Source organism: Vidua macroura, chromosome 8 (genome assembly GCF_024509145.1).
Source record: "Vidua macroura isolate BioBank_ID:100142 chromosome 8, ASM2450914v1, whole genome shotgun sequence".
Classification (NCBI taxonomy): domain Eukaryota; kingdom Metazoa; phylum Chordata; class Aves; order Passeriformes; family Viduidae; genus Vidua; species Vidua macroura.
This window is the reverse complement of record NC_071578.1, coordinates 55,094-81,982: the sequence shown is the minus strand read 5'-3', so window position 1 is coordinate 81,982 and position 26,889 is coordinate 55,094. Positions and strand designations below refer to the sequence as shown.

General features: G+C 40.2%; 1 protein-coding gene across 11 annotated transcripts in view; it reads left to right on the top strand.

Annotated features, from left to right (window-relative positions):
* The window catches only part of ALDH18A1 (aldehyde dehydrogenase 18 family member A1), a 48,295-nt gene extending 23,862 nt beyond the window's left edge, over positions 1 to 24,433 (top strand). For 10 of the 11 annotated variants that reach the window (XM_053984231.1, XM_053984235.1, XM_053984234.1 and 7 more), the window contains 17 exons: positions 1,307 to 1,430; positions 3,646 to 3,869; positions 5,362 to 5,511; positions 5,602 to 5,706; positions 7,018 to 7,176; positions 7,720 to 7,810; positions 9,458 to 9,582; positions 11,961 to 12,105; positions 13,743 to 13,816; positions 14,459 to 14,558; positions 15,625 to 15,845; positions 18,585 to 18,722; positions 18,832 to 19,027; positions 19,168 to 19,289; positions 21,599 to 21,785; positions 22,662 to 22,757; positions 23,711 to 24,433. In XM_053984231.1, the coding sequence (XP_053840206.1) occupies positions 1,307 to 1,430; positions 3,646 to 3,869; positions 5,362 to 5,511; positions 5,602 to 5,706; positions 7,018 to 7,176; positions 7,720 to 7,810; positions 9,458 to 9,582; positions 11,961 to 12,105; positions 13,743 to 13,816; positions 14,459 to 14,558; positions 15,625 to 15,845; positions 18,585 to 18,722; positions 18,832 to 19,027; positions 19,168 to 19,289; positions 21,599 to 21,785; positions 22,662 to 22,757; positions 23,711 to 23,892 (2,439 nt within the window). In that variant the 3' untranslated portion in view covers positions 23,893 to 24,433. The remainder of the gene's footprint in view (positions 1 to 1,306; positions 1,431 to 3,645; positions 3,870 to 5,361; positions 5,512 to 5,601; positions 5,707 to 7,017; positions 7,177 to 7,719; positions 7,811 to 9,457; positions 9,583 to 11,960; positions 12,106 to 13,742; positions 13,817 to 14,458; positions 14,559 to 15,624; positions 15,846 to 18,584; positions 18,723 to 18,831; positions 19,028 to 19,167; positions 19,290 to 21,598; positions 21,786 to 22,661; positions 22,758 to 23,710) is intronic. The other variant, XM_053984232.1, reaches the window with a different exon arrangement.
* The last annotated feature ends 2,456 nt before the right edge of the window (positions 24,434 to 26,889 follow it).

Below are 26,889 nucleotides of genomic sequence, written 5' to 3'. Positions count from 1 at the left end.
CAGAGGCAGGCGCATGAGGTGCCTGGTAAGGGTTCAAAGGGGGAATGTCTAGGTACTACTGTTCCAGCTTTAAGCTTACCCTGTTAAGAGAAGAGAACTTTGACTACTTGCTTAGTTGCATGATCTGCTCAGAGTCCTTTGTCTGCCTTATCCTGGCAGCGGCCAATATTGCCATTTCACATGAAATACAGAACTGGAGGGACATTGCAGATTAATGTTATTAAAATGCCATGCAATGTAAGCTCTACTAGACAAAAACAGGAGGAACATTATCTACTGGTGGCTGCCTTGTCTAATTTAGACGTATATTTTGGTAATGATTATAATGAGGGATAATAGTACACTGATGCAGGGTAATAAGGCCTCTTCAAGTGTTCATGTACACGTATGCCAGATCTGTCAGTGCTGTAAATGTCCTGGTATTTGTAATAGCAGTCTTCCAGTGCAGATACTATAAGGTCTTCTTGTCCTCTTTTCAATGCTTTCTCTGTACCGTAGTTTGTGCAGTTTTGTTTGCTTTATTTCAGTGGTGCTGGAAAATGGATTGAAAGGAAGCAAAGTTTTGTAGAAAGGGGAAGGAGAGGTTTTGTGGTTTAAATACTGTCTGGGAGAACTGGATTCTTCTTAATCTTGTTTGTTTCCATGGTGAGACTAGATGCATTACTTGAACTAGACCTGTCATAGGAGATGGCTAATTGTGTATCCCTTGTTTGTTGTGTACTTGCTCTAGTGAATCTTAGAAGAATCCTGAGTGTTTAAAGGTTCAGTCAAGGGAAGCTAATGCCAAGTGCTTGGAAATTTATGTCTTTACTTGTAATCGTAGATCAGATCTTGTAATTTGATAGTGCTCAGGTAAAAGTGAATGAGCATATTTCCCATACTGAATAGGGCTGAGATTCATGAGAAGTATAGCAGATGCTCTGTTGTGAGGTGTACAGAGAAGTCTGTATGATACAACCTCTCTACTTTTATCTTTTTCTTACAAGCTTCTCCATGAAAAAAGTATTACTTTTCTCTATTGTAGGTACATTCACTGATAGTGTTTTCCCTTCTCAGGGAGCCATGTTTTATTCTTTACCTTTAATAAAGATCTGGCAGCAGGTAAGGAAGAGGGGCCTTCAGTTCTTCTATATTATAATCCCTGTGCAAATTCTGCAAAATGAAGAGTGGGCACGAGGAAATTGTATTAAGATGGTGCAGGAAAAGAGGAGTTGGACTGAGGGAGTGGGTGAGAAGAGAAATATAGATGGAAAGTCATTGCTATTTAACCAGTTTTCCCCCTTCCTCCCTTCGTTTTAACTTGCAGATATCCTTGATTTGCAGAAGGCATCTCAAAATGTTGTGTCGAGCTGCTCTGAGCCCTCTTGTCCGTTCCCCTGGATGGTGCTTTGTGTCACCGCCACATGCCATCGCAGCCATTTCCCGTTTATGTATGTATGAGAGAAAGCACACATTTCTAAAATGTTGGTCAGTATGTGTCTGAGCATGCCTCTGCTCTTTCCTGTGTTGAAAGGAAAACCATCTCATTAACATAATTCAAAGCTTACAACCTCTGAAGTGAACTGTAGTTGAAGCTCTACTTTCTCAGTGTTATTTTCTCCCTTAACTCAATAATATTCAGCTGGATGTCTATGTATTTTTCATTCTGACATACATTTCAAGGAAAAAAAAAAAAGTTGTAAAAGTATTGCTGCTGTAAAACCTTATTTCAACCTCATACATGCCTGAAAAACAAGATCTGATTGTGTCTGCTCCCCATCTGCATTTTCAGATCTCTTGAGTAAAGCAAAGATCAAAACTCAAATTTACTTGGATTAAATTCAAGTGGAAAGATAAGTGCAGGAAACTTTGGTGTAAATACATAGGTGCCCTGTAAATAGTTCTTCCCTGAAAAAGTAATGTAAGAGATCCATTCAGTGTCTGCTTGATTAGTGGTCTGAAATACAAAAAGCAAGGATAGATAAACTCTCTTAGATCAAAAGAGTAGCTGTTTACCATTGCATGCAAGATTAATTTCCCACTGGTCTGTGTATTAACAGTTCTCTTTTATTAATAACTAAATAAATTAGATGTTAAAATCTTGAAAATTCTAAACTTTTTATTTATGAGCTCTGTTGACTTCTGTATTTGTAACGTTTCTAAGTATTGCTCATTTTCTGAAGTCAATAATTTTCACAGTGCTACCTGTGAGAAGTTTGTTCCCAAGTATTGACAGTATCCAGAAGTGGAGCAATTCTGTCACTTCATCAGTTGTGATCTAAAGCTGGAGTAATCATTTATCAGAGGGATTTTTTTTTTTCTTCTTCGCTGTTTTCTGGTTGTTCTCCATGTTTTTTTTTCTGTTCTGTTCAACTTGTGTATTTTGAAATTCTGCTTCTTTACTCTTGAGAAGCAAGCCTTGTGCAAGCTACACAGTGAAGGATCTGCAATGCCAAATACTTAAGTATGTGTCCCTTTCTTTATTAAGGAAGTGTTGATAGGTATGAGATATAAAAACTGGAATCCCTTAAGCCGTTAAGCCTGCTCGTCCAAAACCTGGACTGGATGGCTATGTCAGTTCCTCCCTAATTGCATGTGGAGCAAGTTAATGGGCTTGCATCTCCAGAAATGTTTTGCATGTGTAATGGGGGAGCTGATTTCACATCTCAGTCCAATGTAAAATAATTAAAAAAGGTAGAATTATGTGGCCATAGAGCAAGATTAATGATTCGGACTTTAGTGGGGAAGAATTGAATTCTCTGCTTGTTCTAGAACTGTGGTCTTTTCCCTTATTTTTCTTTTAAAAAGTAAATGGTTTCTTTTCAGATACTGGCTAGCTCTCAACAGCTACCTTCTTGGAACCTTCTAAACCCTGAAGCCAAGAGACCTGGAAATAAACTCCTTTCTGATTATACTGTGTAGGTTAGGCAAATACTAAATAGTAAGGTGTAATGTTCACTGATTTGTAAAGATGAGTCTGCATCTTCAGATGATACATTGGTTAGGATTGACTAGAATAGAATAGTTAGTTGTAAGACACTTAGAATGGTCAGCTAGTCCCACAGCCTGATGCTTCAGGACTGCCCAAAGCTAAAGCACACTATGGGCATTGTCCAAATGCCTCCTGAACATTGACAGGCTTGGAGCACAAACACATCTTCAAGAGGCCTGTTCAAGGGCTTGAACACCACCATGTCACCCATGTCACTATGTGACTTTGAGTTTGTATATCTGTCACGCCCCTTCATTTTCCCTAGTTGATCAAAAATACCTGGCTTAGAGATGTTGTAAAAGCTGTGTTTCTTTTCTAAAAATCAGGCTTTTTGTGCTACTTTAGGCAGGAAAACTCTTAAATTTTATCTAATGAGGCAAGGCAAAGGAGATTGTTTTTAAACTAGTCCTTGAGATGTGAGCTATATAGGCTCTTTTACAGTGTCTTTCAGTTTGGTCTTCTAGATTCCCAGAGTCAGCTCTGATGCATGGGATATTGCCTTCTATTCCTTAGGGATGATAAATGCTGCTCAGATACTCCTGTTTCTCACTTTGTTTTGGTGAATTGAAAGCTAGCTTCTCATTCCCAGTTACTGGGAAGTGTGTATTGTGAAGGGTCAAAAATCTGAATGAAACGCTTAAAACTGGGTTTTTCCTTTCTTTCTTTATCCACAGATCTCCCTTGCCATAACCAAAGATTAAGGAATGAATCCGTCCGTTGTTGGAGCAACATTCCATTTATCACTGTGCCACTCAGCCGTGCACATGGAAAATCATTTGCACACCGCAGTGAGCTGAAGCATGCAAAACGGATTGTAGTAAAGCTGGGTAGTGCTGTTGTTACTCGAGGGGATGAGTGTGGCTTAGCCCTTGGGAGGCTGGCTTCTATTGTAGAGCAGGTAATTCTGTGACTGAACATTTGTGTTAACTTCAGGTACTCAGTGATTGTTGAATGCTACAGAAGATTGTAGTAAACCATCATAAAATACTGATACTCTTTAAAACAGTGTGTTAGCCTTTCCCTTTTCAATCCCTTATGCTGCAGTGCTATAAACCACGTAATTCAGTAAATTTTTTTTGAAGGTGTGGTGGGTTGATCCTGACTATCAGCTAAGCATCCACACAGATTCTTATTTGCTCCCCTCACCTGTGCCCCACCACCAGTGGGATTGGGAAGAAAGTGGGAAGAGTGAAAGTAAGAAAATTCATGGGTTGAAATAAAGGTAGTTTAATAAGTCAAGGAGAGAGGAAAAGAAATCTGTGATGGCAATCGCTACCTCACACAAGCAGACCAATGCCCCACTAGTTCTTGAGTGATGGCCGCCTTGGAAGACAGCCTCTTGCATCTTGCTATTCTGCAGCTCTATTACTGTGTGTGACATTATATGGTGTGAAAAGTCCCTTTGGCCAGTTTAAGGTCAGCTATCTCTGAACTTTGTGCCCAGCTGCTAGCCTACCTGCTGGGATCGGACATAGTGGAACAAGGAAGGCCTTGATGACTGTGCTAGTGCTGCTCCTCATGGGGGAAAGAAAAGGCTTCAATGCTGTGCAAGCACTATTTAGCAATAGGCAAAACATTGGAATGTTACCAAAACTGTTTTAGAACTGAAATCTGAAACACAGTATCATACAGACCCCTATAAAGAATGTAACTCCATCTTCGCCAAACCCAGTATAGAGGGAGAGATTTGCACAGTGATATTTTTGTGCAATAAGTAAAACATGGCTGGGGCATTAGTTGTCTCTAGTGGGAAGGTAGCACTGAAGTATGTGAACTCTGCAAAATGAGTCAACCCTTCTTGATCACCTGAGCATTAGCAGAGTTCCTCCAGAGAAAAGCCTGAAACCTCCTTCCTTGTAGGAAAAACTCATGGGATCAACTCATGTATTTCTTCTCCAAAATGAAAGGGTTATCTTGGTGAGCAGTGGACGTGTGTCCCTTCTGGGAAGTAAACCTAATATATTAAATTAATGTAAGATATTTAGCTTTGTGGCTTTGAAAGGAATCTGGCCAGATACATGTAAGGAGGAAGTAATCAAAAGCTTTACTATTGGGAGTTGGCCTCTTTACTTCTAGAATTCAAAGTTACTCTATAATGGTAGCTTTGGGAATGAATGGATTCAAGCATTTTTCTGTCACAAAAGCTAGTATTGTGAAAAGAAGGTTTGTAAGAAGTTATAGATTGCATGCAGTCCTTGGCATAGCTTCCAAGTGGCTAGGAATGTGTGCAGAAGTATCATGAAGGGTGATTGCCTTGCTTTGCACATCCACAGAGAAATCAAAATGCTTGTGTCAGTAGGAATTGGTGAGCATAAGGATATAGTAGCCAGGACTGTTTTGCTCTCACTGATCATATGCTAGGCCCTATTTCTGATTTCCTGTACTTACAGGTCTCAATGCTGCAAAATCAGGGCCGAGAGATGATGATTGTCACCAGTGGGGCTGTAGCTTTTGGAAAGCAGCGGTTGCGTCATGAGATCTTGCTTTCTCAGAGTGTGAGGCAAGCACTTCATTCAGGCCAGAGTCAGCTAAAAGATATGGTGAGAGGCTGGTGGCACTCCTGCTTTTCCTTGAGTGGTGGGTTCTTCCTGTTCAAGTCATTGCCTGACAGCTGCTCTTTGTCTTTGTAGGCTATTCCGGTCTTGGAGGCCCGCGCCTGTGCAGCAGCTGGACAGAGTGGACTAATGGCTCTGTATGAGGCCATGTTTACACAGTACAGCATCTGTGCAGCTCAAGTAAGGCACTCCTTCTTTCCTAGATTGACTTGCTACTTTGGGAGCTTATTATTGTTGCATAAATGGTAGCTTATACAAGAGTGCCTTGCTAAATGTTTCTCAAACTGAGTTATTTGTTGTCAAGATACAATGAATGTGCTTTTTCTTTTTGGAGTTCAGGTGTGTTCTGCTCTTTTATAGGCAGGGAGAGTCTGTTAAGATCTCTTGACAAAAGCTAAAGTTGATGGTCCAAAGGGAGGGTTTAAAAACTGCAAGTGGCTAAACTGCAACACGTTCTGTAAAGCTGACAGAAGTGCATATCTACACTTCAGAACTTGTTGTCTATCTCCTCTTCGAACCTTTCCAGCTTGTGGATGATGGTATCCCTGGCCTGGGTCTTACACTGAAGGCTGCAACTGTATCAGTTGAACTACTCTTAAACAGGCTTTGCTTATCTTAGATACGCTGAAAATACAGAATTGCTTTAACTGTAAGGCCTTAGTTGTTTAGACACTTTTAACAAATTCAGGAGCCTAGTATGAAGCCTTCTTGGAGGAACTTCTTACTGAAATATGGTAGAGCCGATATGGCCAAATTGTTTATAATATAGCTAAAATCACTATAGGTCATGCTGGATTGTAATCTTGTTCAAATCTGTAGATAACTATCATTCCTTTGATATAGAATAATTAATTGCCCATGCCAGAAAACTTAGCATACACATTGATTCCAAGTGCTATTGTACATTTGAGTGGTGGAGTTGTTTGCTTAGTGTTCTCAAATGTCCAATGACAGAGTAAAAACAAAAAAAAAATCTCTCCAGAGCAGACATTGAGGGTGTTTTTTGTCTTAAAACACCGAAAGAAAGGGGTGCTATCTGTGTGCAGGAGGCAAGATTATTTCAGAAGAGCAAGTGACTTTTAGTGAGTGGAAGAAAAGTCTTGATATAAAGCATCTCTTCTGCTCGCTACAAGTAGGAACATTAAAGTGGGAGGAAAAACTGGAAAGGCAGAGTCTTGAGCAATCTGTTGAATTGTCTAGGGTCTTAGTAGTTATCATAAGCATCTATGTTCTGATTACGGTCTTGTTTTCCAAGTTCATTCTTGGAGTGTGTGACCTACCTGCTTGAGATAGGCTCTTACAGGCTTCAGTGGAATAAACCTGACAATACTGTGGAAAGAATATTTCTCACTCCTATTCTATATCTTTTAAATGTGGCTTTTGTTTCTTTAGTGACCTAAAAGGCATGACTGCTCTGTTATTACATGTCAATACATAAGTTTATATTATGTTCTTATAGGAAAGGCTAAGTAGTTTCTTTCTTCCTTCTAGATTTTAGTCACCAATCTGGATTTCCATGATGAGCAGAAGCGTCGCAACTTAAATGGAACATTACATGAGCTTTTAAGGATGAATATTGTCCCTATAATTAACACTAATGATGCAGTTGTTCCACCTCCAGAGCCAAACAGTGATCTGCAGGGGGTAAATGTGGGTAAAGTATAGCAATGGAGGGGGGGTCCTGCTTGCAAATGGTGCAGCGCTAATGTGTATTGACTAATGCTGTAACAGGGGACCTCTGAAATCTAGAGCAGAGAAACAAAGATACAAAATTAGTATGTGGACAGAGAGTACTGAAATACTGTGTTGACTTGTCTGTATTTGGCATGATACAGTGTTGTGGGGTGAAACCAGGGCAAATATTGTCTGCTTTACCAAAAGCAAGCATGCCTCTGCAGGTCATCTAATCCAGCACCCCTTCTTAAAGCAGCGTCAGATAGTGCCTCTTGCCCTGTCACTGGGCACTAAAGTGGGGAATGCAAGTACTGATGACACTGCTTGTCATTTGGATACCACTTTACTGAAATATATGTACTTTCACACAAAGATCACCTTTGAAGTTTCCAGTGGGTGTAAAAAAAGTAGCTCAGAAGGACTTGTTAGTGCTGAGGTAAATTGCTTTTTTATGTTGGCACCAAAGATTTCTTAGTTCTTCACACTATTTACTGCTTCTGATATGCATGTGTATTGCAGGTAATTAGTGTGAAGGATAACGACAGTCTGGCAGCACGACTGGCTGTAGAAATGAAAACTGATCTCCTGATTGTTCTTTCAGATGTAGAAGGTTTGTGAGTAATTGCTTTAATTTCTGGTTTTAGTGAAGCACATCAGATTGTCAAACCAACCAACCTCTTTTCCTGTTTTGCTGATTCTTCAGTTCATTTGTTTTACAAGGACAATTGCAATGTACTAAAATAACTCCTTAAGGCCTATACCCAATGTTGATGCTGTGGCATAAAGCAAACACTGTCTGACACTGTTGAATCTGGATGAGTGAGAATGCATGCGAACCTGAGACCTGTTCCAGATTCCAGAATACTACATGTAATCTGGTACTTCTCCTAGCTTCTCAGAGATGTATGATAGTCAGGAATAGTATGCAGGATAAAAGCTATGTGTCTTGAATCAGGAGTATAAACCAAATACTATTCTACAATAGTTTGTTTCTTCTGGCAGCAGGTTCTGTCAGTGAATTATCAGTGTATTACAAGTCCTGGTCATTGCTTTCCAGGTACCCGGGTCTTGCTAGCTTTTTCTGTCTCACTTACTTTTGGCTTACATTGCTCTGGTCTTCTGAGCTGTGTTGTTGCGACATAATTCTGTCACCTATGGATGTTGAAACTTCCTTTTCTAGAGAGAGGAGGCAGTAAGGGTACAGTTTCAGATCAATGCAGTCCACATCACCTTAAGTCACATATTCTTTCATCTGCTCCTGCTGGGTTTCTTTCAGTAGATCCTGGCCTTCAGCACATGCTTGAGGCCCTGAGGAGGAAAGAGGTGTCTTTCTATAAGCACTGTTTATTTTAGCAGATGCAGCTGGGTTTCATTCTATTCTAGCTGCTTAATTCCATTCGAGCTGGTTAATTCTAGTCAAAATTACTGTCTTAGAACAACTCATAAAAGCAATTGTCAGAAGAGTTTGTAAAAAAACCCAAAACCAGCACACCTTTCCTCCAAGCTTATTCATTCAATGTGACAGCTTGTTTATGGAGAGATGTCCTCTACTTCGCAAGCTATCAAGGATGGGCACAGAGAGACTGCACTTGTGCTCTCTAGTTTGTTGTGGCAGTATTTGTGCACATAGAATTTCTGGGAAGTGTTGTGGTAGAGCTGAAGTTTAGTATGTTGGATAAACTGAAGTGTCATTCAACTCCAAGCATAGTGACATTAAATTACTTGATTTTTAAAAATGCTAATAAGAGTATGTCTCTGTAGTGTTGTGTTCCTTCTTAGTAGAATTCAATAGTTACCATTTTTACATGTTTCTGAATTGCCTGTTTTCTCACTGTGCAATCCACCTTTCAAGAATATCATCTGAGTCTTTGGTGAGAAGGACTATTCTTTGCCAGTTCAGTTGAGGCTTTGTGTATTTAAGGCCTGATTTTTAACAACTGAAAGCTGCAAACTGTCTCAAACCTCAATCAAATGTCATTACCTCCCAGCTTACTTGCTGCTATTCAGTATGTGGGCTTTTGGCTTCTTATTTTTAGGCTTTCAATAAACCTATACCTTTTGGGTCTGCCAGTTAAGAATTTTGTGCTTTTCGTTTCCCACAAAAAGAAGGGTTCAGTGGAAATTTTCAATCCTATAAAGTGGAACACAGCTTTATAGCCTCATGTTCGTTGCTTTTGTTGGTTTCTCTTTTTTTCCTTTTTTCATGGGCGAGCTTTCAACATGAGGGTATATAACTGATTTTTATGATTTATTTCAGGACTTTTTGACAGCCCTCCAGGGTCTGATGACGCAAAGCTTATTGACATATTCTACCCAGGAGACCAGCAGTCTGTAACATTTGGAACCAAATCCCGAGTGGGAATGGGTGGCATGGAAGCCAAGGTAGAAATATGGAACATTTGCTTCATAACTGGGAAGGAGAGGGAGCTACATGAGATAATTGTGCTTTGTGCTGCTGTTCAGATGGATCTTGGCAGGCTGCAGGAATGGGCAGACAGGAACCTTAGGAGTTCAATAAAAGGAAATGCTGAGTATTATGCCTAGGGACACTGGTATGGGCTGAAGAACTGACTGCCTTGAATGCAGGTTCAGTGAAAAGGGCATAGAGGTCCTGGTAGACACCAAATGTAATGTACACCAACAATATGGCCTTAGGGCAAAGCAGGCCGGCAGTGTCCAGGGTTGTATGGAAAAGAACATAGCCAGCAGGTTGAGGAAGATGTTCACTTTCATCTACTCAGCACTAGTGAAACCACATCTGTAGAGTTGTGTCTGGTTCTAGATACTGCAGTACAGGAAGGACATGGCATGCTACAGTGAAACCAGCAGAGAGCCATAAACATGATTAAAGAATTGGAGCACTGTCACATTAAGAGAGGCTGAGAGCTAGGATTGTTTACACTGGAAAAGAGAAGGTTTGGGTATGAGTAGCTGAAGGAAGGGTTTAGAGAAGGCAGAACGATATTCTTCTTGGTGGTATCCAGGGAACAGACAAGAGGCCATGGGCACAGAATGAAATACAAGTGAATAAACTGAAATGTAAGAATTTTACAATGAGGTTGCTGAAGCACTGGAGCAGGTTGCCAAGAGAACCTGTAGATTCTCTATTTGGAGATGTTCAAAACCTGACTGGATGATGTCTTAAGTAACTTGCTCTAGTTGACCCTGCTTTGAGCAGGCAGTTGGACTGTATGATTTCCAGGGATCCTTTCCAGCCTCAGCTATTCTTTGACTACCCTGAAATGGTATGTGGGTTCCCTTTGCTTTTCTTTTAGGTCTATGTGAATTGAAAAGAGCAAGTAAAGAATTACACTCGAGTAGATTTTAAAAGGTGACATTTGGAACTGTATTTTTGTGTTTTAAATTAAAATAAGAGTCAGTCTCAAGTCTTTCTTATGTGATAATTCAAATCACATTGGGAATCCCTGTCTCTTAAATCTGACATGATACCTCCCTCTCTGAGTTTGTGCAATGTACTGTTTGCTTCTGAAGGATATATTGGTGGAGATCAAGGTACTTCAGTTTTTGAGCGCAAGATTAGTAGAGGTGGGAGGGCTAATGGGTTTTAGTCCTGTGTACGACTGTACACAGTATTCATTGCTTGAGTACGTAAACATGGGTGTGTTGTTTGACTTCAGCATATGTCTCTCATGCGGCTGAGATACATATTGCTGTAGTATTAATTGCTGCAGGTTTCCCTGGCACATATCTAGAACGTTGTCTGTAAAAAGCAAAGCAGATCTTGACTAAGCAGGAAAAGGCCAAAGTAAAATTCTTCACCAGTTATGTTATTGATTATTCCCTTTTCTGAAGACTCACGCACAAGGCCCACTCTTAAGTATCAGAGCATGGACTGAAAGGTGGCAAAAGGAGGAGGCATTTGTAACTATGAAATCTACAAAGCTTATTCAGAAATTACTTTCCCTTATCTGGCTTCTAGGATAATTTAAACAATTCCAGGTATTGAAGGTAAAGCTGCCAAGGTCAGAGAGTACTTCATTGTAGAAGTAATAATCTGTAAGAGTTACTTGGTGTCTTTTGAGTCACATAGAGGCAAATCTTGATGCAGGTGTTGTAACAAAAATTTGCTACAGTTGAGAATGTAGGAGACATTTTTGGAAAACTGTAGCACAAATAATAGAAAACAGTAGCTCAAAGAACAAATCTTGGTTTTCAGCGTGAAATTTGAGCAATAATGAAGTAGCTGATGATCCTTTGGTAGCCAAGTTTAATGTCATAGGCCTATCTGACATTTGTGTCTCATAGTGACTATGGACTGTAATACCAAATTGTAGAACCATATTAGGAAAGCATAGAAGTGAGTAGGCAGAGAAGGTTTTGCAATTAAATAAATGATACATAATTAAATATAAGTAATGAATAATATTGCCCATATTGGCTAATAACTTAACTGGGAAAATAAATGAAGGAAACCACTGGCAGTACCTCTTCAGCAGGTAGCATCTGGGATTTGAGAGAAATAATATTCTGCTCAAAAATGTGCAAAGAGGCTAATCTTTGGACCAGTCAGTATGCAGGCATTTCAAAGGACCCTCACTAATGAGTTATTCGTGATGTAAACTTAACATACTGTAGAAGGATTAAGCAAATATCAGTATTCCAACACTGAAGTTCAGAGATTCCCAAAGTGTGTTGAATGCTCTTTGAAAGCATAAGCAATCAATCCAGCCATCAGAGTGGACCAAGAAGTCTTGTTGAGAGTGATGATTCTCTTGCAACTGGCTCTGTCCTCTCTGTAGGTGAAAGCAGCTCTGTGGGCCCTGCAAGGAGGCACTTCAGTAGTGATTGCAAATGGAACCCACCCAAAGATCTCAGGTCATGTCATCACAGATATTGTAGAAGGGAAAAAGGTTGGAACTTTTTTTTCAGAGGTAAAACCTGCAGGTGAGTACAGAGTTAATGTGTACCTTGACAGTTGTAGAGATTTCCTGAAAAATTAGAGTTAAAATTTGTCTAGAGCTGTGCAATAACTGGAAAACCACTCTCTGGTTGCGAAATGGATTTTGAAAGGTATTTTCTGAAGTAGGGATAGAAATGGCTGAATTCCCTGCTTTTCTTCCCTCCGGCTGATAAACTGGTACATCAGACTTGCATTTGAAGAATGCAGTGAGTAGAGTAGAAGTTTTACCTTTTATAGTCTTAAGAGTTATTATCAAGTATCCATGATTTCACAGTGAAAATATGGATATAGAATGTGCTGCTAAGCTAGTGTTAAGGTAAGTAGTGTTTAGGTTTATTTTTTTATCATTAATTTCTTTTATGATTCAGTCTTCTAGTATGGTAGGTAGGAATGTTTTCCTGCCACTGCATTGCTGGAACAGTGTAATAATTGTCAGATGAAATCAGACCAAAGATCCATCACCTTAGCAGAATAGATACTGGAGTGACACTTTTGACTTTAACTTTAGGCCAAGTGAATTTCTTTGTGTATAGTAATCCTTCATGGATTTCTTGTATAAATGTCAAATCATCCTTTGAATGCATTTGGTGTTGTTATGCTCAAGTGCCTTTTTGGTTAGCCCCACTATAATAAGTTGGTATCAGCAGTAAAGCTTCTAGTCTTGTGATCCCATTCTGAGTCACAAATATGGTAAGTAGCAAAAGTGTGTCCCTGTGGACTGTTGTGGTGTTTACTCCAGTCATCTCTTTGTCTTGTATCTTCCAAAACCCACACTTTGGAAATTCCAGTAACTTTAAAAAATCAAGTATGTCTGCTTACATACATAATTTTTCTCCAAGAACACTAAAAAATGCCATATTTTGTAAAGTATGATATCACTTCAAGAAGCTGGTTTAAGATGTCTTAAATTAGTCTAATTAATCTCATGTCCACGCATTCTTTTCTTACACTTCCCACTATACCTCTCTATAATTTCTACTCTGGCATTTTCCATGGGACTCTTCTTAAATGGAAATTGGGTTCAAGATACCTGGTTTACAGGTTATTTCAGGAGAGTTAAAAATGGCAGTTTTTCCATGAGCTACTTGTGAATTCTTTGCAGAAATGCTACCTGAACACGGTGATTTGAAACAGAAACACAACCTGTGTTATATAATTTCAGCACCTTGCTTCTGAAATGCATACAAGGAAAGACAGGGAAAGCAATTTTTCTGCAAGCTGTTACTAGGGTTTTGGCTTCCATTATTGTTTGTGTGTTCCCATGCATACATTCCTCAGCTGGATACTTAAACTTTTCAAAGTTTGCCTCTTTTCTTTCAGTAGCCTACTATGCCCTAGTCACTTAGCTATCCTGTTGTTCTTTTGGCCTTTGTCAAGTCTTTTTGATACTTGCTGTTACACAGAGACAGAATCTTTGTGATGATTCTTTATGTAGGGACCATAACGGTATTTTTGTGTCAGGTACAGACTTTTCTGTCTTAGGATACACCATTTTTCTTGAATTTGTTAAAAACTGTCTCATGCTCTAAACAAAGAATTGGAAGACAAATGGGTTAGTGCTCACTTCTGCCTGTGCTGTTACTTTGTCTGCATAGCATATTTTTGGGGTTTTTTTTTGCAGGCCCTACTGTAGAACAGCAGGCTGAAATGGCTCGAGCTGGTGGCAGGACCTTGGCGGCTCTACAGCCTGAGCAGGTGACAGAACAATATGGCCAAGTTGTTAATAATGTGCATGTGTGGCAAGTTTTAGAACACAGGCTAATAACAGAAATGGACCCCTTAGGACAAGAATCTGTTCTGTGCCAGATCCACTGTTTGTATTGTAGCCTGCTTAAAGATGATAAAAGCAAAAAGATTGTGTTTCTTGGGGCTGTGAAGTAATACGGGCTTTCTTGTGGGGTTTATAAAAATTTTGATAGCATCAAGTAACACACAGAAGTGAACTGTGATTCAAGCTGCTGAAGAATTGGCTGGAATAACTTGCTCCATTCACACCTGTGTGGAGTTACATGTATACAAAAGTGGAGCTGTAGACAATTACTACTCTGCAGCTGGGTGGGTATGATGTGGTACAAGGTGGTCTTAAAGGAAGGACATGTGAGTTTGGTGAAGAAGACTGGGAAAGGAAAGCAAGATAATAAAAAGCAGGGCAGAGGCTGAAGCAGTGTTCGGTCTTCTTTTTCAGTGTGATGCGGGCTGGAAAAATCAGCTGCCCAAGTATTGGGAGAGTTAAGATAGTGAGAGGATGTGGTCAGCCTAAATGGCCTATAGAAACTAGGTGTCAAACAGCATGGACTTTGAGTAAGAAGTCAGTTCAGAAACTGTTTTCTCTTTCAGAGAGCAGAGATTATTTATCGTCTTGCTGACTTACTAACGGACCAGAGGGAAGAAATCCTCTTGGCAAACAAGAAGGATTTAGAGGAGGCTGAAAATAAAGGTACTGTTTCAAACCTTCCATAGTAATGATATCATCTTGGACCTCTCTGGGCCTCAAGACAAATGAGCAGAACTAGCATCTTCTGTAACCTGGGATTGGGCAGTACGGCTGACACAGATTACTGAACCCAGGACTTTGAGAGCTTGTCAGTGTAAACAGCTGCAGCCTCCTTCATTGCATAAAACAGATGCCTTCATCAGGCAGTGCAAAACACCAAGTGGTGTATTGTAAAAAAAAAAATTTAAAAATGAAACAAATATCTCTGTTACTGTCATGAACAAAGTGAATATCTTCTGGGCTGGTTAATGTAATGTTTGGTTCCTGAAGGGAAGGCTATCATCTCTACACTTAAATTGATGCTTGCCAAAGCATCAGCTGCCCCCTTCTGATTGAGGAAGGTTCTCTTTAGGGGGCTCAGATGAAACCCACTCTTCTGTGTTAGACTGATGCATTCATTGAGAAGCTGGGGTTGAGATATGTATGTGTTGGCATAACAAGTACATGAGAAGGACACATCATGAATTGTAATACTGTGTGGAAGGCATCACTGACCAGAGTATTTGAGGGGACATTGTTGGGTTAATTTCCTGTTTGAACGTGTTCAGACTAGAAAATTCAAGTTGTTCTTGTCCAGTCTGCACAGAAATGCTATGCATGTGTCTGCACTTTGGTGTTTCTGTTTGTAAAACAGAAGGATGCAATTACTGCCTGGACCTTCCAGAAATACTACAAGGGTAGAAATTTGTAGGAAATTCAGTACATGAAATAGGACATGAATAGGACAAGCCTTATCTTTCTGGATGTTGGTAGTTTGTGTGGTTGCTTCATGTACAAAGCACTTAAACCTCATTAATTGAAAATGTGGTGGGTGAAATAGTCATCATATTTGAGGGGTTTTATTGTGACTACCAGACTTGATACTATGCATTGTATAATCTCAGGTAGATTACTTGCTAGGGTGTGGGAAATATCTTAATTTTCCTTAGGTTGAGTACTCATTTCAGTCACTTCTGCTTGAGCCTAGGAAGACCAATCTATCTTCAGCACAACGTTTTCTTTCTTTTAGGGAGATTAGCACTCCCTTTGTTGAAACGCCTAAGTCTATCTACTTCAAAGCTAAACAGCTTGGCTATTGGTCTGCGTCAGATTGCAGCATCCTCTCAGGACAGCGTCGGCCGTGTAATTCGACGAACTCGAATAGCAAAAGACCTGGATTTGGAGCAGGTGACGGTGCCAATTGGTGTCCTTCTCGTGATCTTTGAATCTCGTCCTGACTGTCTTCCACAGGTTTGTAAGCAAGGTAGATTGCACTGTTGGGTATTTCTGTTGGCAAGCAAACAAGAGACTACAAAAAGTATTGTTTCAAAAGACTCTTGCTTGGATTCTTCTGCAATTGATTTTTTTGGCATCCCTGTTTTTTATGCAGAGATGTTTTCAGAACTTGCTTCTGCAGTGTTCAGTTACTCATTTGTTTTATGCCAGGAATAAGGCAGGTATGTTAAGGGCAAATACCTTCCTCTGCAGCACTGTGTAGAAGTGTTGCTATAAGTAAATCCTGTTATAAAATGCATGAAAATATGGGTGCTGAACTTAATGTCACAGAGGCAATCTTGGTCTTACTTTCTAACTCCCAACTACTTTACTGAGCAACAGAAGTAGATTTTAAAATGAAAACAAAAAAAACAAAACAAACAAACAAACAAAAAAAAGCCCTGATTAGCAACATTTCTTCCCACAATTAACATTAGGTATCTAGGAAGCTTGATTGAGGAGTTTTCTAATGAGCAGATGTTTGAATGGAAAATGAGGGGTACAGCCACTTTGAGGATGTGAGGCTCAACGAGTGGACAGCTTTGTACTTCATGCCAGATTTTTGTGAGTAGTCCCCGTTTCACACTGGAAAGGAGAATGCTGTAAGAAAAGTTCTTGTGAAACAAAAAGGCACTAGTCTTCCTTGACTACCAGCTCTGTTTGTTATAGATAACCAGTATGTTACCTTGTTAAATTTGCATCTGTCTTCCTGGACTTCAACCCAGCTCTCTTGCCTTGCACAGCCAATGTCTTCCTCTTTCTCTTTGCTGTATCTTAAAACTTACATCAGACTGACTCCTGCTGGCTTCCCTGCCCTGCCCTCTCTTCCCCTGCTGTTTTACAGACTTGGGATAGCTTGTCTTGGTAGTTGCTTTGCTTCTTGCCAACTTCCTGTCCTCATGCTCACATCAGGCTTCCTGATGCAACTTCAGAGGATCATCTTTGATAACTCTGCATTTGAATTGCATGATTTCTGTCCCATCCTGTACCTGATAGTAGGAGGGTCTCTGATTGAGAGGAGCAGTTCCCTCCTCTTAGTCTACTACTGCATCTCATGCTTGTTTGGGTTAAGATTTAATAAGCTTCTAGTGAGCATATACAAACAGCATGTTTGCCTCTAATACTTATAGGGTGAAATTGCAAGCATCCTTCAGAGACTGTTTTGTATAGATTCCACCAAATCCAGTTGTTGTTCTGAAGTGTAGTCATGTTCTACTAGTCTTTGAGACTGAACCATTTTGAAACCCCTTACCTTGTGTTCGGCTTCTAACCTGGATTAGAAGTAACCAAAATTTTTAATTTTTGTATATTAATTCTTGGTGCTTTTTCTTTTCATTTTTTCAAACCAGGTCAAAACCTTTCTTTTAATCTTATGCCTCTTTAATAAGCTTATTTGTTTAGTTTCCTTTCGTGATACTGATCTGGAGGAGCAGATAGAAGGTACTTTTAAAATACAGTCAGATGGCTTTTTAATATCTAATTATATAAGTTAAAAAGACACATGATAGTTATGTAAGGCAGACTTCCCAGATGGTTACACTTGAGTGTGTTTTTCTAATGTGTTTCTTGTTTTCAATATTCTTTTCAAATGAGGTAGAATATGAAGCATTTTGATTATTATTACCTATTTGATACTAGAAGGGGAAAGATGTATCTGGCTGGTTATTTTATGAATCAGGATCTAAAGTGTACCACCAAGCTAACATCTTATTAGATGTGAGCCTGGCTAATTTTGGCATCCGCATCTCACCAATATACAATGGATACTAATACTAATGAATGTATGTTTGGTGATTAGATAGACAGATGATGATAATGATACATATAATCTTTCCCAGAAGACAGTAATGCAGCAAAATGACTTAAAATACTGAGTTTGTTTATTCTAAAGAGAATAAACTCACCTCTGGAGAGGAGGTGATTTTGTTTTCCAAAGGAGTGCATGCTTTTAAACTTTTTTTCAAGTAGGTGGACAAATTGTGAGGCCATAGTGAATGAAGCTGGGATGAGGAATACAAAAAAAGCATACAAAAGTAAAATAAGTTTTGAAAAAGAGCTTTATTGCATCTGATGTACTCCGAGGTAGAAAGGGACAAAAGCCTCTTGCGTTGCTGGACTTAAATGGGTGAAATCTAACACCTTAAACAGAAGGGCAGAGTATCTATCAGTTTCTTCCTGTAATAAACATGGAAGCAAAGATGATGGTGGGCCTATTGTCTTAATTTTTTTTTTCTCCACGCTTAGAGCAAGTGTTGTCTGTTTATGTCTGCTGTTTTAGACAACATGATGAAAATGTTTTTCCTGTTCATAGGAAGAGCTTATTTGACACTCTCTGCTGGAATGGTTAGGGACAAGAGTTCTTGCTGCTAAAATTATTCTCCTTGTGGTAATTGCCCACACAGCTCTGCAATTCATATGAAGCCCTATGTCCATAGTTTCTTGTCTTGTTCACTGTAGTCTCTCCATTGCAATAGTACCCTGAAAACTCAAGTTTGTTCTTGAAATTAGCACATTTAATTTCTGGAGTTAAATGTGCTGCTACTTGTAATGATTTTTCAGAGCCATGAAAGGAAAACTGTAGATTAATATTGAATAAATCAACTGAACAAAAAATCCTGGTTTTATTCTGTGGGTGTTATTCTGACAAAAGAACCAGAATACATTTAAGGTTTTGTTTTTTTTTTTTTTTTCCCCCATAATAAATTCCTTTGACAGGTGTCTGCTTTGGCCATAGCCAGTGGAAATGGCTTACTACTTAAAGGAGGGAAAGAGGCAGCACACAGCAATCAAATCCTTCATCATCTGACACAAGAAGCCCTCTCTATTCATGGAGTCAGAGATGCAGTGCAACTGGTAAGTGCCTAGAGTTAAATCAACTATTTCTTTGCTATAGTATGTATAAAAAGTGTGGGCAAAACCTGAAAGTTAAAACTGTAAGCTCTTTGTATTGCAACTACCACAGGTGAACACAAGAGAGGAAGTAGAAGATCTCTGCCGTTTGGATAAGCTGATAGATCTCATCATTCCACGTGGTTCATCACAGCTAGTCAGGAATATCCAGAAAGCTGCTAAGGGAATCCCAGTGATGGGTCACAGTGAAGGGATCTGTCATGTGTATGTTGACACGGATGCCAGTGTTGAGAAGGTCACACGAATAAGTAAGCTGTGGGAGGGCGACTTGAATCTCAGTCTTGTAATTGAACTTTGGAGTATGCAATGTAGTTATGGTAATTTATATATTATCCAAAAATCTTCATTGTGAATGTTATGTAACCAATTATGTACTCTTAAACCTCAGTCAGAGACTCAAAGTGTGAATATCCTGCTGCCTGTAATGCTCTGGAAACTCTCTTAATTCATCGAGACTTGCTGAGAACCCCGTTGTTTGATCAGATCATAGACATGTTGAGAGTAGAACAGGTTAGTCACTCATATTTGTGTTTTGTTTTGTGGTTTTTGTCTGTTTTTTTCCTAAAACTTTAGAAGCATTTGGTCTGGCTGGTGTAGCCCTGTTTACATGGCATAACATTTTAGTTACCCATCTGTGTCTTTGTACATGTCAATGAACATTGCTTCTCCACACAGCATCAAGTGTTTCTGTAGAAATTATCTGAAAGCAGCTTATTCAGGACAGCTGCAGGTTATTACTGGGATACCTTTTCTATATACTTCCTTATATATAGCAAAAATAATCTTCTGCCATAAAAGCATATACACAACCTTTCTCTACCTTTTCAAATTCAGTCAGATGCAAAGCCTTGTCTTCCTGAATCTATTAATTTAGCTTCTTACCCGAGTGAATTTCCATCTGTTTTTATCCTTTCGGAATTTGCTTCATACATGTGGTTTTTAAAATTTTCCTCTTGGATGCCCTTTTTTTCCACCCATATTCCCTCCTGGTATGTCAAAGGATATCAAAAGGCCAGCATACTAATTAGTTGTCTAGACACAAGCAATGTTTTTTCAGTAAAGGTAGCAGAGATACATCAGGAAGAAGTATCCATGAAGTAGTATGAATTGCACACAAATCAAGGGTTTTCACACAGCACTGTGTATTCGACAAATAGAGTGCACAGGCGGTGATTAATGCAAGATAGAGAGGTCGTACATTTTGATGCTATTGAAAGGGTTATAGTAAAATATACTGGTAAGTAGTCAAAGAGCAAGTTCTCAGTGTTTGGGGCTTTTTAATGTGTTGTTTAGTTGTTTCTTTTGAAGGGTAGAGTGCAGGGTAGATGTTTGTATTTTGAATGGGAGGAATATGTGTACCAGTGCATTTCCACCACCAACCCTAACCCATCTCCTTATACAGTGGGGAGGATATTACCTCTGTCTAATCTAACCTGACAACAAGAAATATTGGCCAGGATTATGCAATTAAAGTAATTTATAGTTGCACAAGAAAATGCTGGTTTACGGATATTGTCTTTAAAGCCTTCACATTTAGTAGAATTATGCCTTATTTCCCATTTATGCTTGTATTGTCAAAATTTCAAAATTGTTTGAATGGAAATTCATCTGCATGGAAAATTCATCTGCATGGAATTTCTGTGCTGTATCTGTTCTAAATTATCTCTCGTTGTTTAGGTGTTTTGGCAGAGGTTGATAATGTGTTAAAATTTTATTTATAACAAATGAAAAATATCTGTGTGAGTTTTTTTTGTTTTGGACCCAGTAACTCCTTTGTGTCTGAGATGTGCTTCAGAGATGGCTGGTACCAATTTATAGAGTAAAAGGATAAAAGTAATTCAAGACTTCCATAAATTAAGACTTCTGTAGGTGCAAACTTGGAAGCATTCCTTCCGTTATTCTCTGCCTTGCAGTTGCTGTCTTAAAACAAAGGCTGGCGTCAGTGTTTTAGCTGTTTTCCTAGCACTGCTGTACTGGCCTTTTCTGCCTGGTGACTAAGTGATGCAATTGCTTTAAGTAATTTCAAATGAGTCCTGAATTAGAGCTTGTCACGGTAGGTAGCCAACCTAGCATGTCAGTTATTGTACCTTGAAGCTAATTCACCTATGTGCCAAGTTTCCCAAAGTATAGGTGTATTTTTCTTACACTTGCATGCACGTTGGGGATTAACTCCACTCAGTGGCTAAGCACCATCCAGCTGCCTGCTTGCTTTCCCCTGCTCCAAGTGGGACAGGAGGAGAAAATTAGAACAAAACCAAGGAAGCTTTTAGGTTAAAAGATAGCTTGGTAAGTGAAGGAAAGAGGAAGAAGAAAGGGGACAAAGAGGAGGAAATAACCCAATAAAAAAGTAAACCCCAAAACAAAACTAAAAACCCACCAGCAACACCCACAAGGCAAAGGTAATTACTTGCTGTCTGCCACTAAAAAACAGTGCCCATCCAGTCTCTTTGGCAATGCCTACCTTCTTCACAAACCCCCTCCCCTCAGTTTGTATTGCTGCACGTGACAGTATACGGCATGGAACACCCCTTTGGTCAGTTCTGGTCAGCTGTTGGCTGTGTCCCCTCCCAAATTCCTGCACACTCCCAATCTTCGTGCTAGGGGCACAGAGTTGGAACAGAGGGGAAGAGAGAACCTTGACGTTGTGCAAGCTCTGTTCAGCGACAGCCATTGGTGTGTTTTTAACACTGTTTTAGTCAGAAGTCCAAAACACAGCACCACAGGGACTGCTATCTATCCCATATTGAGTACAAGAAGCTTACACCTGAAAGGCTCTTGTATGGTCAGTAGCCACAAACAAAATGTTTCTGGTGTTGCAGGTGAAGATTCATGCTGGCCCAAAGTTTGCATCTTACTTGACATTCAGTCCTTCAGAAGTGAAATCGCTGCGCACAGAATATGGGGACCTGGAGTGCTGCATTGAGGTGGTGGACAGCGTTCAAGAGGCTGTTGAGCATATCCACAAGTACGGAAGTTCCCATACGGATGTTATTATCACAGAGAATGGTTAGTGACCTGGCTCCTTTTTTAAGCTGCTGTTTTGGTTTGACTGCAAATTCCTGGTGTTAGTGCATCTAACTTCATTGTAGTAGTTCATCTCTTGGTCTGTGCCAGTTCAAAACCTTACTAGAGCTGTGCCAATACAAAGGTTGACTCTCCAGCCAAATCAAGCCCAGAACTTCTGAGAATCAGTGCAGTTTAAGGTCATGTTGATCTGCAGCTGGCCGGTGTGAGTCAAGTAGGCTTCTATTTCTGTACTTCTTGCTGAGCTTAAATGCTTGTCACTAAAAGGCATGCATTTGATACCTGCCACAGGACCTGGTGAGCTAGCGATTTATACTGGAAGTAGAGTTGATCTTGAATGTCTGTCTTGTTGCCAAGGGCTACTGACTTCCAAGTTCACACACTTGTATGTGGCATTTCTGCATGGTAGTTCTCAAAGAGTATTTGCAATATCAATTGAGTTTAGGATTTCTCAGTATATTTGGAACAATTCTATGTTTGAAACTAATGGAGAGCTGACTGTAGCTTAACTGTCTCAGTTTGAATGACAAATGCTGTTTGGGGCAGCTGTTCTTTCTCCTTGGTTATGCAACTAAATCTCTTTGACTAAACTGAATGGAGATAGGATTAGACATCTTTTTGCTTGCTTCTATTCTTTGTGAGCTTATTCTGAGATTTGCCATTGTATGCTACTTGATAAGCATACAGGGAGGAAGGTAAAAATGAGCATGGCTTAGCCCAGGCTGTTTAAGTACTGTCTGATAAGGTTGCATGTCAAAGTTGTATTGTTACATATGTTCACTGTTTTATGCAGTGTTTATTGGAATATATGATCATTCTGTATGTAATGGATTTTATTTTTCTCTGCCTCTTCCCCAGAGAAAACAGCAGAGTTCTTCCTCCAGCATGTGGACAGCGCTTGTGTTTTCTGGAATGCCAGTACCCGATTCTCTGATGGCTATAGGTTTGGACTTGGTAAGAGGGAAGATACTGTAGGGTTGTGACTGCAGAATTTGTGGTGTGTGAAAAGTGTGGCAGTATGCATCTTGAAAGATAGGATTAGTCTCTTATCTTACAGTCTAATAAAAGGTTTTCAGGAAAGGTACTGTACGAAAAGTTGAAGCCTAGAAATTTCATCCACAAAGATATTTTGGATCCTTTGAAGCTCTATTCAATTGCAATAAAGAATGCTGCATGCATATAGTGATAGAACAATGCAATACAAGATGTGAAACTGCTGAACAGCTTTCCTTTTGTTTCTCTTTCTAATGATGCTGTAAAGAATGCAATGCTTCAGTCCTGCTGGGCAGATTGAGATGCTGTCCACTGTGCACGTCCTGTAGTGTTAAGGAATGAAGGGTGGGAACTAAACTGAGTATCAATTGATTAAACAGGTGCACCTACTGTGAATTCTGTGAATTGCAGAAGATAAGGGAAACATTCCTTGATGAGGTAGAAAATCAGAAGTCTCCACTACACGCTATTACTGTGTTAGCTGGAACAGTGTTCCATGTGACTGAAAAATTCCATTTAAGGTCTTTCAATATCTCCTCAATGTGATAAAAAAGGATGTAAGATCAAAATCTTTACTAGTTTAGCTTTTTATCTTTTTTTAAGGATTATGCCCTTAGATCAGTCTAAGAGCAATGTAAGAGATACCTCTCTCTCTCTCTCTCTCTCTCTCATATCTTTCTTTCTGAAAGTAACTGTAGTAGCCCGAAGTATAAACATTACAATTAATAATGTAGTAGTTAATCTCCTCGAGCTTCTCTCTCAGGGCAATGGAACTGGTGGTATTTGGAGAGGAGCAGAGAATGGCAGGTCCCTGAAAGGCAGGCAGCTTTTTTACTTTGAAGTACAAAAAACATTTAGTATGAAGTGAACATCATCAGAGGATTAACTACCTTTATTTTGGGTGTTTCCTACAGGCGCTGAAGTGGGAATTAGTACTTCGCGTATCCATGCACGTGGACCAGTGGGAATTGAAGGACTCTTAACTACGAAGTGGTTGCTGAGGGGGGACAATCACGTTGTTTCTGACTTTTCAGAGCATGGGAGCATGAAGTACCTTCATGAAAGCCTCCCTCTCCCTCAGAGAAATGCCAACTGAAAACACTGGGGAGAAAACCCAGGGTATAATTATTTCCCGAAGTTGTTCAGGCTTCAGGATAATCTCTGGTGAAGGAGTTTGTTTTTCATCATCAGAAACATTGTCCTTGGTCATTTTGCAGTACAATGAATACATAATGATCCTATCAATGACAATTCTCCCCCTCTCCCGCTTTCAGTTTCCTTAGACAGTATCTGCAAACTGACGTCACTTCTCCCAAAGACAGAATTTTTCAAATCATATAGGTAACATAAGGAAGGATTTCGGTATCGACTACATTCCTTTTTTATCCCAGTGCTCCCTGTAGCAAATATTTTTGGTGGTGGAGCTTAATTTTTTTTTCCTAAGTTTTGTTTTATTCAAGTATCTGTTCTGGAGAACAGACTCAGTAGTTTTGGTTTTGAGGATTTTTTTCTTCAGTCTTAGGATCATGGCATCTCTTGAGGGCCGGAAAGCTTTATGCTTAATTTCTTTGTATTTGATCAGTCTTGAGATAGGGGGACGGATGTTCCAAATGTATAATAAACTTTTGACCAAGAGACCTTTTATATCTAATTCTTTGTATTGTTGACTATTGTAGATAAATAACATAATTCTCTGCTACATTAATTTTGTTACTTATTTGTATCAAAGGTTTATTTTTCTTCGGTTTTATATAAAACTTCAACAGCGCTTCGATGATGGCTTGTCCAGAATGAAGCTCTCCACCTCCATGAACACTTCCCGTGGTGCACTGCAGCCCCGCCACATGGCTGGCAGCCAGAGCTTCCCACTGGCTGCAGGACATCCCGCTCTCGGTTCGGGGGGGTCCCAGTGTGCCACCACCCCATCAGGGCACCATTTCCTTCCCTGCCAGCTGCTTTCCACTGCTGTCCTGGCATGGGTGGCGCACACACCGTACTTGGGATCCGGTGCTGCTGCACCCCTTTCTCAGGTCACAGGGGCATCACGATAGGGTGCAGGGTGCATCTCCGCTCTGAGAAATGCCAAAGCCCACTGGATATGGGTGAGGCGAGTGAGACGCCTCGGCAGGTGCGGATGGCTCCTGTTCGCTGAAGGTGGCATGGCAGGAGAGCTCAGATTGGCAGTGGAGGGTCACAATGCAGAAGCTACGAGGGGGTCTTTGCCTGGTTGTGAGGGCCATGGTGCTGTCACAACCATGGTCAGTGAGGTGCCCTCAGCCCTGGGTGCATGGACACCCAGCAGCGGGTGGGCCCCAGAGCAGGGCAGTGGTACTGAGGCTCCTCTACCTGGGCTTGCTGGTGAGTAGTATGGAAGATGGCTTAAGAACCCCATTCCTCTGAAGTGAAGGTGGGGGAAAGATGTCTCTGGTGGGGAGGGGGCAAAGTTGGGAATTGTAAGGAGGGGTTTAAAGTCAGTGTAGGGGAGAGAGCTGTTCAGGAGCAGTTCCCTTACGGCAGGTTAAGGGAGCAGGTTAGTTCTCAGCACAGTGTGAGAACTGTGCCAAGGAAAGCAGTTCCAGCATGTGTCTGTGTTGTATAAACTCTATTAGTCTGTCTTCTGCATTGTACACTGTACCTTCCTCGGGTCTTGATGTCTCCATAGCTCTTAGTGATCACTAGGCACCTTGGTAGCCCTCCTGGGAGTCACAAGTGCATTGCCACATCAGCTTAGTGCCTGTCAAGCCTTTCTTGTCTTGCAATTCCAGCTTAAGGTGTGGATCTGTCTGGTGTCTATCATGTTGTAGATGTTTCTCAGCAGTCATCCCTCACAGTGGTGAGCCAGGTGGCTCCTTCAGTTCCATTTTTGTGAGTTTTTTTGTTTTTTTTTTTTTTGACAGAGTTGTTTCCAGGGATTGCATCCCCATGTCCATTACAGTCTTTTTGTCTTAAAGCTTGGCTTCTTGCTCATCCATCATTCTAATTTTGATGGCTCTCATCCACATCTCCGCTGATGGCCGCAGCAGCCACCACTTTCCAGGGCTGCTGTAGAGCACCTGCATTGTCATGGCACTGTTGGACCTCTCTGCTGGTGGGTGCCACATTCCCTATGGAAGTCATTGTTGCTTGTGTGCTTATTGCATCTCACAGTCACGGTGCTTGCGGTGTGTCAGGGTCGGAGCTGCCCTGCCCAGGGGTGTGGCAATACTAAAGACAGGGTAGCACAGCCTCAGGGTGGTGTAGTAGTCCGTTAATCTGTCTAGATACTTTTGGCAAAGACCATACAGTTCATCTCTGGGTTGTAGACAGCGGGCACAGTTACCTTTTGTCACTCTGGCCTTCAGGGAGCACTAGTTGGTATGGTAGTGGAGTGGCTGGATCTTGAATGTGCCTTGCCTTTTACAGGTGGGGCTCAATATCTGGGTTCTTTTAACTGTGTTAGTGTAGAGTAAGCTAGAACTGGACAAAGTCAGTATTTGATAGACCTTTACTTGTCATGGATTTCAAAAACAAAATGTGAATTTGAGTGCTCAAGCACTTCTAATGAATTTTTAAAGCCTACAGGCTTTTAGTTAAGGTAAAAGCTCTACTCCTTTTAACTGCCCACTTGCCTGATGAGTTCTTTGGTCAAATCCTGGAAGTTTATCTTTCAAGGTTTGGGAAAAAAGTTACAATAAAAAGCCTTACAAAAAAGGCTTTGTGTTGAGTGTGAGGGAATGACAGCAGGTTTTATTTAACTGTAAAGGTTAACCAACAATTTTAAAGTAATTTTTTTGTATTTCATTACGGTTTTCTTTGCAAGTGCACTTGTTTTCATCCAGGAAAACACTGTTTAGTAGCTAGAAAGTTGCTATTTTTCCATGTTCTGTAGACAAAATGGAATCGTCTTCAAAGTTTCTAGTTTCTTACAGACTGAGATAGCCTGGGAATTAATATGTGGGTGATACTGCATAGCAGTGTAGAACATTTCACTTTAGATTGAAATCCTGTTAATATTATTGGAGTTCTCTGATGAAAGTTTGATCAATGTAATTTCCTAAGTCAGCTGTGATTTCTAAAGATTTTATACGATTATAGGTTAAAAAAGGTGTGAGTA